General features: G+C 42.3%; 1 protein-coding gene across 1 annotated transcript; it reads left to right on the forward strand.

The window, feature by feature from the left end:
• Positions 1–231: 231 nt before the first annotated feature.
• Positions 232–15533, forward strand: ppp2r5d (protein phosphatase 2, regulatory subunit B', delta; the record flags this gene model as incomplete). Its single annotated transcript, XM_031879857.1, has 13 exons — positions 232–404; positions 8821–8913; positions 8995–9125; positions 11117–11176; positions 11261–11369; positions 11695–11748; positions 11825–11995; positions 12391–12518; positions 12680–12781; positions 12877–12949; positions 13440–13487; positions 13642–13752; positions 13864–15533. Coding segments are annotated over 13 exons (1391 nt in total), but the record flags the coding sequence as incomplete, so codon positions are not given.
• Positions 15534–15613: the final 80 nt, after the last annotated feature.

Raw genomic sequence — 15613 nt, forward strand, 5'->3', positions numbered from 1 at the left:
ATGTATATATGTATGTATATATGTATATATGTATGTATATATGTATAAATGTATGTGTATATATGTATATATGTATGTATATATATGTATGTATGTATGTATATGTATGTATGTATATGTATGTATGTGTATGTATATGTATGTATGTATGTGTATGTATATGTATGTGTATGTATATATATGTATGTGTATGTATATGTGTATGTGTATACTTATATGTATATATACACACACATACACATTCACCACGTGTGTGTGTGTGTGTGTGTGTGTGTGTGTGTGTGTGTGTTCAGTTTTCAGTGAACTTGTTCCGGACACTTCCTCCTTCCTCAAACCCGACCGGAGCAGAGTTTGACCCTGAAGAGGACGAACCAACGCTGGAGGCTGCATGGCCTCACCTGCAGGTACAATTACACGCAGAGTACCTTTACTGTCGTGAAAGTACACCCAGAGAGTACCTTTACTGTAGTGAAAGTACACCCAGAGAGTACCTTTACTGTAGTGAAAGTACACACAGAGAGTACCTTTACTGTAGTGAAAGTACACCCAGGGAGTACCTTTACTGTAGTGAAAGTACACCCAGGGAGTACCTTTACTGTAGTGAAAGTACACCCAGAGAATACCTTTACTGTAGTGAAAGTGCACCCAGAGAGTACCTTTACTGTAGTGAAAGTACACGCAGAGAATACCTTTACTGTAGTGAAAGTACACGCAGAGAATACCTTTACTGTAGTGAAAGTACACGCAGAGAATACCTTTACTGTAGCGAAAGTACACCCAGAGAATACCTTTACTGTAGTGAAAGTACACGCAGAGAATACCTTTACTGTAGCGAAAGTACACCCAGAGAATACCTTTACTGTAGTGAAAGTACACCCAGAGAGTACCTTTACCGTCGTGAAAGTACACCCAGAGAGTACCTTTACCATGGTGAAAGTACACCCACAGAGTGCCTTTACCGTAGTGAAAGTACACCCACAGAATACCTTTACCGTAGTGAAAGTACACCCACAGAATACCTTTACCGTAGTGAAAGTACACCCACAGAGTACCTTTACCGTAGTGAAAGTACACCCACAGAGTACCTTTACTGTAGTGAAAGTACACCCACAGAATACCTTTACCGTAGTGAAAGTACACCCACAGAATACCTTTACCGTAGTGAAAGTACACCCAGAGAGTACCTTTACTGTAGTGAAAGTACTAATACACACTGAAAATGTGTATTAATGAAAGATCAGTTTTTTATTGATGAATATAAATGTAGACCGTCACAGTGAGATATAATCTTGTTTTTATATCTTTATATTGAAGACAGAACTCCAGAACGTTACGGATTCGATACAGAGGGAGAGAACAACAACAAATAAAATAATATTTAAAAAATTTAAAAGACAACCACAGCAGATAATAACACATTCGCACATCAGCATCCTGACATCAGTACATGTTGGTTACATCGTCAGGTCAAGTCAGCGGTACCAGTGTTTTTAATCTGGCAGGGCAAAGTCCAGCCCGGAGGGGTCCGCCACGTCTAATACCGGTTTCCATATCTTGAGAAACCCCTTGACATGCTCATGGAGGGTGTGGGTCAACTGTTCCAGAGGGAGAACCTCCAGAATCCCCTCGTACCGGTCGTCTGTGGAAGGGGTACCTTTAGAAATCCAGAATTTAAGAATAGTCTTTCGTGCTTTATACAACAGCATTCCAATCAGTTCAGCGTCGTTGCTTCTCCTCCTGCTCACTTTAGCTGCCAACATACATTGAGGAGGTGAAAGCTCCAGGTCATATCGATCAAAGAAACCACTTCGTCCTTCACTTCTCTCCACAATGTTTGTATCTTTGCACATTTCCAAAACATGTGTATATACAGTAAGTACCAACTTCAGAGTTACATTTACTGCATGTAGTAGAACCAGCCTGCCCCTCAGCAGTGGTGTACAATGCAGTCTGTGTCATAGTTTCTTTCTCTATCTGTGCTACAGCTCAGAATGTTAAGTGTGTTTTCCATAATTGATGTCCATATATTTTCCTTCATCTGACACTCCATGTCAATCTGCCACTGTTTGTGGATGTGGTCAGTGGAGTGATTAAGATGTAGGCCAAAGGTTTCATAGACGTGAGAAATGAAGCTCTTTGGTCTGGGTTGTGTGAGGATTTCTTCCAGAAAGCACATGTTTGGAGCATGTAAGGTTTTGGGTAACAGTGGAAGAAATGGGACTGTTGGAGAGTATTTGCTCTTCAGGTCCTCAAACAAGTCCATTGCTCCTCCTTCATAGAGTTTGACAAGTTGGTCCAGACCTCCTGCCAGAGCCTGAACACAGAGTCTTGACATGAGGGGGGAAATCCGGGTTTCTCCATATGGGAGCCAGAAGTGAGAAATGATTCTTAAATCTAAAGTGGACCATGATCTTGTTCCAGGTGTTCAATGTGTTCCGTACAATGAAGTTATGTTGAACCTCCAGCTTTGCCCTTTTGTAGTTTATGAAGGGACAGTTCTTTAAAGTGACTAAACCACAATTTGTCGGCTCCATGTCCATCGATGCGTTTGTAGCTCTAAATTCACCCACTCATATATGTACCGCATCTGTGCTGCCCAGTAGTAGACCTTTGTGTTAGGGACTCCCAGCCCTCCTTGTTGCTTGCTTTTCTGTAGTTTACCTATTTTCATTCTAACCTTTTTGCCCTGCCAGATGAATTGTGTGAACATTTTATCCAAGTCAATGAAGAAGCTGTTGGGAGTTGAGTCTGGCAGCATCTGTAGGGGGTACAGTAACCTACGCTTATCCTGCCCAACCAGGAAGCTGGTAAAGTTCCCCACCTATTCAAGTCTTCCCTAATGCGTGTTGTGATTGGTTTAAGATTGAGTTTTTTAAGGGAGGGGCCAATTCTAATTCCAAGGTACATTATCTCCCTGAGTGACCAGTGAAAAGGGAATCCACTAGGTGGCGTAGAGCCTGCCAGACCACCAATAGCCATGGCCTCAGTTTCTGATAGATTAACTTTAAAACCTGATAGGTTCCCAAACTGTTGTAAACATTCAAGTAGACGGGATGGTAGTGTCTATCTCAACCAGGTACAGCAGGACATCATCCGCATAGAGAGACATGTTTTGTATGGTACCGTTGACATTGAAACCTCTTATCGTTGGTGTGGTTCTGATGAGCTCAGCTAAGGGCTCAATAGCCAATGCAAACAAAAGAGGGCTCAATGGGCATCCCTGACGGGTGCCGCACTCTAATGGGAACGGGTCTGAGCAGTAGGAGTTGGTAATAACGGCCGCTCTAGGAGAAAAATACAGCTGTTTCACCCAGTCAATGAATTCTGTACCTATTTTAAATGTTTCCATAGCATAGAAAAGAAAGGGCCGCTCAACCCTGACAAAAGCTTTTAATGAGTCCAGAGACACTGCCAGGCCTGTACATTATTATCTCTAGCAAACTGTGTTATGTTCAGAAGCCTCCTGGTATTATTGGAGGAATTCCTCCCTTTAATAAAACCTGTTTGACCAGGATTTACTAATATTGATATTAATGGTTCAAGCCTCAGAGTCAATACCTTGGCTAAAATCTTTGCGTCTACATTAATGAGCGATATGAGCCTGTAAGACGCTGGGTCTTCGGGGTCCTTGTTCTTTTTCAAGATCAGGCTAATGTTGGCTAGCCACATTATTACAGGTAGGTGGTGAGTTGTGTCAAAGCTGTAATTATAAGTTCTGACCAGATGAGGAGTGAGCTTGTTTTAAAGGCTTTAAACCACTCCGCTGGGAACCCATCTGGTGATTGTCCACTGTGCATCAAAGACATTAGGCTCGTTCGACTTGAGCCAGGCGTGCGCAGTATCGATCACCAGCGATCGGCGCACAATGCATGCTTGGTAGATTTGCGTCCGACTTGCTCTGACGTCATGAAAACGTGCGTAACGATGATCTCACGTGAGCGAGGCGGCGCAGATTTTAGAGCCAGGCGATGCAGAATTGCTCTCCACCGACTGCATGACCCCAGGGCATGATGGGACTTGCGCTGACGTGGGCAACGATAACCTTACGAGAGCGGGGTGGCCGCAGATTTTAGAGCCAGGCGCTGCAGTTGCTCTCCACTGACTGCGTGACCCCAGGGCATGATGGGAAACTTCTTGCTGTCTTCGGATCAAAGAGCTGATTGGCTCTTAGATTTTCTTTATTGGCAAAGGTGGGCGACCGTGGCTCACTTTGTTAAGAGGGTTGTCTGGTGACCACAAGGTCGGCTGTTCAAGCCTTGGCCTTTGACGTGTCGCATGTCAAAGACAGCCCACTGCTCCCCATATATAGGGATGGGTCAAATGCAGAGACAAATTTATCCTTAATTAACAGGATAAATATAGTATAAAAAAATGTAAATCCTAATTTTCTGTCTAATTGTAATACTTTATGCTAGATTGTTGGCTTAATAGCCATCTAGTCTCATTTTGTGCAATAACAATAATATATAAGGTATTTATTTAGCATCTGTAAATAAAGATATTTATTGAGAAAGCCTACATCCTACTTGATGTCAACATGTTCTCAGTCAGAGCACTGAATGTGTCCATCGATTAATGATTGTGAAGCATCACAACACGTATTAAAAGAAAAGCACAATTGTCACTGATGGAAACTTGCAGCGCTGCTTTTCCTCCGTGTGGAGCCTGTTTATGTAGCTGTGATGTTTGGACTGTTGGTTCAGTTTTTAAATTTCTTAAATTTACGGTTGTATGATTTAGAAATGACTGTATCTTCACATATATTTATTTTTATAAATGTTTAAATAAATATGACATCCAAGAACTAAAATATGCCCAATCTTATATCCTCAATTATAATAATAACATAGTTAAATATATGAAAAGACATCCAAACTTAAAGACCAGCAATTTAGTGTTAAGTGTCTTGCTCAAGGACACATCGACATGCTCCTAGTGGAGCCGGGGATCGAACCGCCGCTCCTCTGATTGAAGACTCTGACTGAACAGTTCCCTCTGTTATTAGAAAGCATAATAATGGAAAGTGTACATTTTGTGGAGAAGAAGAAACCGTGGACCATGTTTCATTGTCCTGTCAGAGGTACGAGTCAGAGAGAGACGTTTTGAAAAAAGGTCTAAGAGAGATTGGAGAGGAAAGCTTGAGTGACAAATGTTGGAAACTTTTTCTGGAATATTTAGAGTCAACAACACTAATGAATAGAATTTGAGAAAGAAATGTTTTATTTATTTTTTCTATTTTATTTTATTTTTTCTATATGTATATATTTATATACATATCTTTATTCATTTACACACATATGTATGTATGTGTGTGTATATACAGTATGTATATGTATTTATTTTCGTTTGGTTGTCGTATTAGAGTTCTTAGTCCACACTCCAGATTAGTGGGAGGCGGTAATGCACCCGAAAGCTGTTTGCCAACCGCCAAACAAAGCAAAAGAAAGAAGCAGAAGAAGAAGAAGCAGGCGGCTGAAAACGGTCCGACTTGAACGCAGTTTTTTGTCAACGCCCCTTTCTACGTCCGCCTGCTCTCGTCTGCTTTCCAGGCGAGGCGCAGTTCAACTCGAACGAGCCTATTGCTTCTAATATTTCCTGTTCCTGAATGGGTTTCCCCAAAGATTGTTGCTGTTCATTTGTTAGTGTAGGTAATTTAATTTTAGAAAATAATTTGTCAAGTTCCTCTTTAGTGCTGTTATCAGTTTTGTAAAATGATTTGTAAAATGATACAGAAACACAGTTGATATTTTTCTTCTTTAAACGTCTTTTCCCTCCTGGATCTCTGATTCCTGGTGTTGTCATCTAGTTTCTGGTTAAGCAGGCGGGCCAAATATTTACTATCTTAGTTTCCATATTCATACAGTGGTTGCTTCTGATAGAATAAGGATCGAGGTGTTTTCTCATTCAGAACTGAATTGAGTGCCGCTCTGATACTTTGCACTTTAATGAGAGTTCTGGTTGGACTAGACTTACGGGCCAGCTCTGCCTTTGTTAAGTCCGTTTCCAGTTCATTCTGCTTCTGAAGGAGTTTTTCCGGTGTGACATCTGTGAGAGAGTAAATCCTCTAATATAGGCTTTTGCAGATTCCCAGAGACACTCAGGGTTTGTTTCATGTTGTTGATGTCAAAAAATAAATCCAACTCAGCCTCCATCTTTTCTTTGAATTCCTTGTCCGTGAGGAGATATGATGGGAAACGCCATCTCTGTGTGCAAGACATAGCTTCACTCAGTCATCTCCAGGTATCCTGGAGCACGTTCGCTGACATGTAGATCCTCTACTACATGCTTTTACCTGTCCTCTAATCTGCGGCGCGGCAAAAGAGTAATCTATGCGTGAGTAAGAGTTATGCAGATTAGAGTAGAATGTGAAGTCTCTCACTGATGGGTTAGGGTTCCTCCATACATCTATCAGATTTATATCATCTAGCACTTTACTTGGTAAAGCACCTGCACCTGTTCTTCTATCTGTGTCTGCTGGAGACCAATCAAAGTCACCACCTAGAACTGCAGAGGGAGATCTGCCTTCCTCTATTTCTGCTGCTATTGTAGTCCAAAGTGACGGAGTTGGCGATTTTTTGATGCGTAATTATTAATCAAAGTGACCGGTGTGCCATACATTGTGCCGTGAACAAGGATGTATCTGCCCTCAGAGTGGCTTCTACATGTATGAATGGGGTGGCCTTGTGTATTAAGATAGACTCCTCTGCTATTGGAGGAAAATGATGAGTAGTAAACCTGGCCTACCCAGTCCCGCTTAAGTTTCATGTGCTCCTTATCCACTCGCTGGGTTTCTTGTAAGAAAGCTATTTGTATCTTGTCTTTTTTTAGAAGGCTTAGTATTTTCTTCCTCTTAATTGGATGATGGATCCCCTTTACATTAAATGTACAAAGTTTGATGCTATCTATCCCTGACATGTCCTACTTCTTTCTCTGTCACAGAGAGACACTGTCCTCTCAGAGACTTCCTGGAGGCGCTCTGGAGATGTGTTAACTGACCTTTGCTGACCTAGTTCAGATGGATATTCCTTTCTGGTGGTGTGGTACAGAACAGAACATTTAAGAGCACTGAATGACAAAAACAAACTGAAACTTGAACTTATTGAAAGGGCACATGTGAGACCTCCTGCTCACTACCGTGTTCCCCTCTTTTCCTGACATCCAAACAAACTCTGGTGATAAAACAGAGCTCCCAGATTCCCTATTATAAAGAAGACGTTTTCAGGTATTGCAACTCTTATTATAATCCACAGCCTTGGAAGTTTCTTCCCAGTCTTAATCAAGCTTGATCAATCAGTGCGGTCACAAGATATGATATCTAATATAACTGGGTTTCTTTCCTGAAACATAGTAATATACTACATGAGCAGACCAGCTTGTTCCACTGAGTTTCAAGTTTCAGCATGGAGAGAACAAAAGAAAAGAAAGGTGTCGCATACTTAAATTATTCAGGCTCAGGGTGGCTGCAGTTGTTGTCTGTTAACTTTCTTTGTGGGTTACTTCCGCAGCATGACCACCGCGAGTATGAACTGTCCACTTAATTCCAGATTGCGTCGCATTTGTCCATTATATTTTGTCTTTCTTCCTCTCCTCCACATACCTCTGTGCCTCATCCGCGGATCTGAAGTGTCGGACTCCTCCGTCATGTGTAATGCGCAGCACAGCTGGATACAGCATCTGTAATGGATGCCGAGGTCTCGGAGTGATATCTTTGCCTCCAGGAATTTGCGTTGTTTTTTTCCACCGCTGGTGAGACGTCATCAAAGACGTGTGTGCGGTTCCCGGAGAAAGTCGCCTCAGCCGCGCTGCGCGCCCCCTTCATGATCAGCTGTTTGTCGGCGAAGTCGTGGAGACGAATGTAGACGGTCCTCGGCCTCGTTGAGTGGTTCTGCGGGGCTGCGGTGACACCTGTCCAGCTTGATCCTGTCGTTTTTCACCATGAGGTTCAGGATTTTTGGCAGCCAACATGCGATAAAGTCCCTGGCGTTATCCCCCTCTGTGTGGGCAGATTGATGACCTTTATGATGTTGCGTCTGGACCGGTTCTCCTGGTCCTCCAGCTGGGTCATGGCCTCAGTTAGCAGTGTCTCAGTGCGTTCGAGTTTAGCTAGGAGCTGTGACACAGAGTCCTCTGTGTCGGATATTCTTTGTTCTGCTTCGTCCACCCTTTTCTCCACCGCTTTAACATGTTTACACACCGAGCTCATCCATTTGGCTATTTGGTCGAGTTTTATATCCAGGCTGGAGCTGAGTTTCTTAAATACTCCTTCACTTATCTTCTCCACCAGGCCATCTATCTACTCGCCTTCCGCCATGTTGTCGGAGTCGCTGGTCTCTTTTTCGGGCTCAGTTTTTCGAAGTCTGGACCGTCTGGTTCGTCCTTTTTCAGTTTTCCCCCCAAAGATCCTGCAGTGACTTTAATACTTCAGTCTCCGTATTTCATTAATGTTAAGCTATACCTGAAATGTTCAAAAAAGTGTTCAGTCCGGGAGCTCCTGTCCGGTGCTCCTACCTCCTTCGCATCACGTGGCCCTCCTCACACCATGTCCTAAAATAATGTTTTTATAATCACAATGTGATCTGAGTCCCAGAGATTCACAGCCTTTTAGTAAAAGTTCTGCATTGAAAATGTAACTTCAGTAAAAGTAGATTGTGTGAGTATAACCAGTACTTAGAATATTCAAATTAAAAGATTAGAAGATTAAAGATTAAAAGAACATTGACAAAGAAATGTAGATTTTAGATCCTTTTTTAGCCCCTCCCACCGCTCCATATGATTGGTCCTGATTGGACATCGTTGGTGTTGTCATGTTTGTCTCCACAGCTCGTCTACGAGTTCTTCCTTCGCTTCCTGGAGTCTCCGGACTTCCAGCCCAACGTGGCCAAGAAACACATCGACCAGAAGTTTGTGATGTCGGTAAGATGTGATGTCTAGAGAATGGAGGAGCATGTTGAAAAGATGAGGAGGAGAGGTTTGACTTTAACATTTGTTTCCAAGCTGCTGGAGCTGTTTGACAGTGAGGACCCCAGAGAGAGAGACTTCCTGAAGACCATCCTGCACCGCATCTACGGAAAGTTCCTGGGCCTCCGAGCCTACATCAGGCGCCAGATCAACAACATCTTCTACAGGTCAGGATCAATATCCGTCTGCTATCGATATTAGTCTGCATGATCATCTGTTGATCAACAACCTTCTGTGTGATCATCTATTGATCAATAACCTTCCGTGTGATCATCTATTGATCAACAACCTTCCGTGTGATCATCTATTGATCAATAACCTTCTGTGTGATCATCTATTGATCAATAACCTTCCGTGTGGTCATCTATTGATCAATAACCTGTGTGGTCATCTATTGATCAATAACCTGTGTGATCATCTATTGATCAATAACCTGTGTGATCATCTATTGATCAATAACCCGTGTGATCATCTATTGATCAATAACCCGTGTGATCATCTATTGATCAATAACCTTGTGTGTGATCATCTATTGATCAATAACCTTGTGTGTGATCATCTATTGATCAATAACCTTCCGTGTGATCATCTATTGATCAATAACCTTCCGTGTGATCATCTATTGATCAACAACCCTCCGTGTGATCATCTATTGATCAACAACCTTCCGTGTGATCATCTATTGATCAACAACCTTCCGTGTGATCATCTATTGATCAACAACCTTCTGTGTGATCATCTATTGATCAACAACCTGTGTGATCATCTATTGATCAATAACCTGTGTGATCATCTATTGATCAATAACCTGTGTGATCATCTATTGATCAACAACCTGTGTGATCATCTATTGATCAACAACCTGTGTGATCATCTATTGATCAACAACCTGTGTGATCATCTATTGATCAATAACCTTGTGTGTGATCATCTATTGATCAATAACCTTGTGTGTGATCATCTATTGATCAATAACCTTGTGTGTGATCATCTATTGATCAACAACCTTGTGTGTGATCATCTATTGATCAACAACCTTCTGTGTGATCATCTATTGATCAATAACCCGTGTGATCATCTATTGATCAATAACCCGTGTGATCATCTATTGATCAATAACCCGTGTGATCATCTATTGATCAATAACCCGTGTGATCATCTATTGATCAATAACCTGTGTGATCATCTATTGATCAACAACCTGTGTGATCATCTATTGATCAACAACCTTGTGTGTGATCATCTATTGATCAATAACCTTGTGTGTGATCATCTATTGATCAATAACCTTCTGTGTGATCATCTATTGATCAATAACCTTCTGTGTGATCATCTATTGATCAATAACCTGTGTGATCATCTATTGATCAATAACCTTGTGTGTGATCATCTATTGATCAATAACCTTCTGTGTGATCATCTATTGATCAACAACCTTGTGTGTGATCATCTATTGATCAACAACCTTGTGTGTGATCATCTATTGATCAACAACCTTCTGTGTGATCATCTATTGATCAACAACCTTCTGTGTGATCATCTATTGATCAATAACCTTCCGTGTGATCATCTATTGATCAATAACCTTCCGTGTGATCATCTATTGATCAACAACCTTCCGTGTGATCATCTATTGATCAACAACCTTCCGTGTGATCATCTATTGATCAACAACCTTCCGTGTGATCATCTATTGATCAACAACCTTCTGTGTGATCATCTATTGATCAACAACCTTCTGTGTGATCATCTATTGATCAATAACCTGTGTGTGATCATCTATTGATCAATAACCTTGTGTGTGATCATCTATTGATCAATAACCTTGTGTGTGATCATCTATTGATCAATAACCTTGTGTGTGATCATCTATTGATCAACAACCTTCTGTGTGATCATCTATTGATCAACAACCTTCTGTGTGATCATCTATTGATCAATAACCTGTGTGATCATCTATTGATCAACAACCTTCTGTGTGATCATCTATTGATCAATAACCTTGTGTGTGATCATCTATTGATCAATAACCTTGTGTGTGATCATCTATTGATCAATAACCTTGTGTGTGATCATCTATTGATCAACAACCTTGTGTGTGATCATCTATTGATCAACAACCTTCTGTGTGATCATCTATTGATCTTCTGTTCTCCAGATTCATCTATGAGACAGAACATCACAACGGCATCGCTGAACTGCTGGAGATCCTGGGGAGGTAACACACGCACGTTGGTCATCATGACGATGGGTAACACGCACGTTGGTTATCATGACAATGTTAACTGTCTCTCTCTCTCAGCATCATCAACGGCTTCGCTCTCCCTCTGAAAGAAGAACACAAGATGTTTCTCATCAGAGTTCTGCTGCCGCTTCATAAAGTCAAGTCTCTCAGTGTCTACCACCCACAGGTCTGTCTGTCTGTCTGTCTGTCTGTCTCTCTCTCTCCCTGTCTGTCTGTCTGTCTCTCTCCCTGTCTGTCTGTCTGTCTCACTCTCTCTTTGTCTCTCTCTCTCTGTCTCCCTACCTGTCTCACTCTCACCCTGTGTCTCTCTCTCTCTTTCTCTCTCTGTCTGTCTGTCTCACTCTCTCTCTCTCTCTGTCTCCCTACCTGTCTCACTCTCACCCTGTGTCTCTCTCTTTCTCTCTCTCTCTCTCTGTCTGTCTGTCTGTCTCACTCTCTCTCTACCTGTCTCCCTACCTGTCTCACTCTCTCCCTGTCTCTCTCTCCTCCAGCTGGCATACTGTGTGGTCCAGTTCCTGGAGAAAGACAGCAGTCTGACAGAGCCGGTGAGTCTCCCTCCTGTTTCCATGACATGTGATAAGTGTAACCTTCAGGTGACCCCGTGACCTCTGACCCCTCCAGGTGATCATAGGTCTGCTGAAGTTCTGGCCCAAGACTCACAGTCCCAAAGAGGTGATGTTCCTCAACGAGCTGGAGGAGATCCTGGACGTCATCGAGCCCTCGGAGTTCGTCAAGGTCCAGGAGCCGCTCTTCAGACAGCTGGCCAAGTGTGTGTCCAGTCCACACTTCCAGGTACCAGGACTATGACCAGGACCAGGACACTAGATTATAACTGAACCTCACACTACCTGACCCAGGGCCAGAACATAAACTAGATCAGAACTCAACCTCGCACTACCTGACCCAGGACCAGACCATAAACTAGATCAGAACTCAACCTCGCACTACCTGACCCAGGACCAGAACATAAACTAGATCAGAACTCAACCTCGCACTACCTGACCCAGGACCAGACCAGAGCGACTGCCTCAAACCTCGGAACAAGAATCAGCTTTATTTTCGTGTTCCTTGGTGTGTTAAAGTGAAATAAATATGTATAATATATTATATTGATATATGAATATGTGTGTACCTGATGATGATGATGATGATGATGATGATGATGAAGTCATATTGCTGTGTCACAGGTGGCAGAGCGGGCTCTGTATTACTGGAACAACGAGTACATCATGAGTCTGATCAGTGACAACGCTGCTAAGATCCTCCCCATCATGTTCCCGGCCCTCTACAAGAACTCCAAGAGCCACTGGAACAAGTAACACACACACTGATCAGTGTACTGATCAACACACCGATCAACACACTGATCAATCACTGCAGGTTGATGTACAGTCTCCATTAGAGGTGTAAGGCTGGTTTCATACCACAGATGGACTGAAGTGGTTCTGTAGATAAACTGTTGGTCCTGTTCTTCAGGACGATCCACGGTCTGATCTACAACGCTCTGAAGCTCTTCATGGAGATGAACCAGAAGCTGTTTGATGACTGCACGCAGCAATACAAGGCCGAGAAACAGAAGTAAGAACACATTGCCAGTGTTTGAGTCTGTTTACACGATGAAACATCAAAACCAGACACATGACACCAAATTATTGATCCTCTTCTGTCTGCAGAGAGAAATATAAGCTGAAGGAGAGAGAGCAGATCTGGCACAAGATAGAGGACTTGGCCAGACAAAACCCCCAGGTACTCCACTCTACTGTCATATACGTATATATATGTATGCATATGTATATTTATATATACAATGAAGATACTCTACTACAAGTAAAAGTCCTGCATTGAAAATGTCATCAGAATCAGAACCGTTTATTGCCAAGTACGTTACGCATACAAGGAATTTGACTTGGTGAATGGTGCATAACAAGAAACAATAAACACAGTGCAATAGTATGACATTATTTAAAAATGTACAGTAAAATATGGTAAACAAACAAACGCATATCTGTATGTTAAAACAAGTATATTATTAAAGTGGCAAGTATATATTAATAGAGAAAAGATGTGTAACAGTAGGAAATGTTCCTGGAGTACATCATCTCATCATCTCAGTATAAGTAGTATATTATCAGCAAGATGTACTTAAAGTATGAAAAGTAAAAATACCCATAATGCTGAAAAAAACCTTTTAGTGTTAAGTGATCTTTATATAATTAACTGTGTTCCTTTCTTTCAGAGCAATAGGCTCCACCCCCTCCGCCCAGGACTCCACCCACAGGAAGAGGTCAGTTCTTTCTTTTTACGATTGTTTATTTAACATTATGGGTGTTTAACATTACGAGTGTTTAACATTACGAGTGTTTATTTAACATGATAAATGTGTTTTTGAATGTGAATTATGCAGCGGTTGTAAATATCTGTTATGTATATATTTACAGTACATGTTGTACAGTGATAGTACTGTAGCTGTGTACTCAATGGAAACAGAGACGCCAACAGCTGAAGACATCCAGCTGTTAAAGAAGACTGTGGAGAGTGAGGCCTCACAGGTAGTCTGTCTGTCTGTCTGTCTGTCTGTCTCTGTCTCTCTCTCTCTCTCTCTCTCTCTCTCTCTCTCTCGCTCTAATGATCCTGGTCTGGTTCTGCACCCCCTGTCTCAGGGCCTGAAGGACCTGAAAAAGGACAAGGTCCTGATGAGGAGGAAGTCTGAGCTTCCTCAGGACGTCTACACCATCAAAGCTCTGGAGGCTCACAAGAGGGCCGAGGAGTATTTAACAGCCAATCAGGAGGCCCTCTGACTGGGGGGAGGCGGTCCCTTCTGAGCTGGACTCTCTGATTGGAGGAGGTTGACGCCGTCTGATCCCTGGTGGCCGCTAACGAGCAGGGCGCCACATAGACGTCCGTCCCGCCTCCCGGTTCAGGTCATGTGACGATGACGTCACCTCCGACACCTGCATCTGTGTTCATCCAGGTGACCTGAAGGCAGCCTCGTTCACACCAAGACCGAAGGTCCCTGAACGCATCGCCAACGGGCCTTTTCCTCTCCAGAACCGTTCGGAGCTGTGAAGGAACGTTGTGCTGCGGTTCCTCAGTGAGGTCGTTAGAACCACATTTACAGAGAAGATCTTGAAATGATAACGATCCCTCTGTGTGACGTTCAGGGAGCGTTGGTCTTCACACAATCAGCTAACAGCTGTTGTCTTTATATTTCATTTATAAAACAAATGACTTGACCATGAGTAAAGTAAATAATAAAAAAACATGTTTATTAGCTGCATGTAAACAAAGAAGATCAATATTGGCTCCACTTCCTGGTCCTGGTTCTGATCCTGGTTCTGGTCTTGATCCTGGTCCAGGTCCTGGTCGTTCAGTTCCTGCTGTGGAAAAGAGCTCCTCCACATCACCACGTCTGTCCCGTGACACCTGAACGCAGCACAGAGCCCCACCCCCTCCACCTGAGCCGACCAATCACCTGTCAGCGCGGCTCTGCAATGATGATGATGATGATGTCGAGGAGACACAGTGAATGTAGACGTCCAATCAGCATCCGTCATTCATGTTCTGTTTTATTTGAATGTTAGTGACGACGTCATCGACGTTCAGCCAATGAGAGAAGCCAAAACGTTCTCCGTGGGTCAAAGTTTCTAGCTGCTGGAGGAACCAGAACCTCAGACAGTTCTGGACCAGAACTCCATAAACCATGTCTGAGGTTTTCATCCCGCCAAAATAAAAGCGGAGCTAGATGTTAGATTTTACATCTTTTAAAAGCAGAAAACTAAAGTTTAATCACAGATTTCCCATGATGCTCTGCTCTCTGATCTGTAGTTCACTGATTCAAAGAGAATCTTTTATAACTCGTTATGAGTTATATAATTATATTTAACGAGTATTTCAGGATGTTGAACTGAATGTCACAAACGTATGTTTTGTGTTTTGGGATGTTTTGTCATATCAAATGCAGTTTGATGTTTATTGAACAGATGTGATGAATTCTGGGTAATATTCCACATATTGGCATTTGTTCAGAGCACCGAAGCTTCTCGTTAACGACAGACATTGAAAGTCTCACGAGCTGCTTCACTGAACTCGTTCATAAAATAGTTTAAAGAACAAAATATATGAAACTAAAAGAGCTTTATTTCTATATTGACACGTATATGGACTCATGGCCACGCCTCTGGATGAAACGTTTAGAGAAAGAACAGGAAACAGTAGAACCCTCCTGTACATATGTAGTACTTTATTAGAACAATACATAGAATCAAAGTACCATTTTGTACAAATGTTCATGTACAAAAGAAAAATAAAGTGGACATGTTTGACAATCAAAGGTTCTGTGTTTCAACTTTTTATGACCTTTAAGCGACATACCATACTGACTTCATAACAATGTAATATGACTAAACGACA

Source organism: Anarrhichthys ocellatus, unplaced genomic scaffold (genome assembly GCF_004355925.1).
Source record: "Anarrhichthys ocellatus isolate YVR2014 unplaced genomic scaffold, GSC_Weel_1.0 scaffold454, whole genome shotgun sequence".
In the NCBI taxonomy this organism is placed as follows: domain Eukaryota; kingdom Metazoa; phylum Chordata; class Actinopteri; order Perciformes; family Anarhichadidae; genus Anarrhichthys; species Anarrhichthys ocellatus.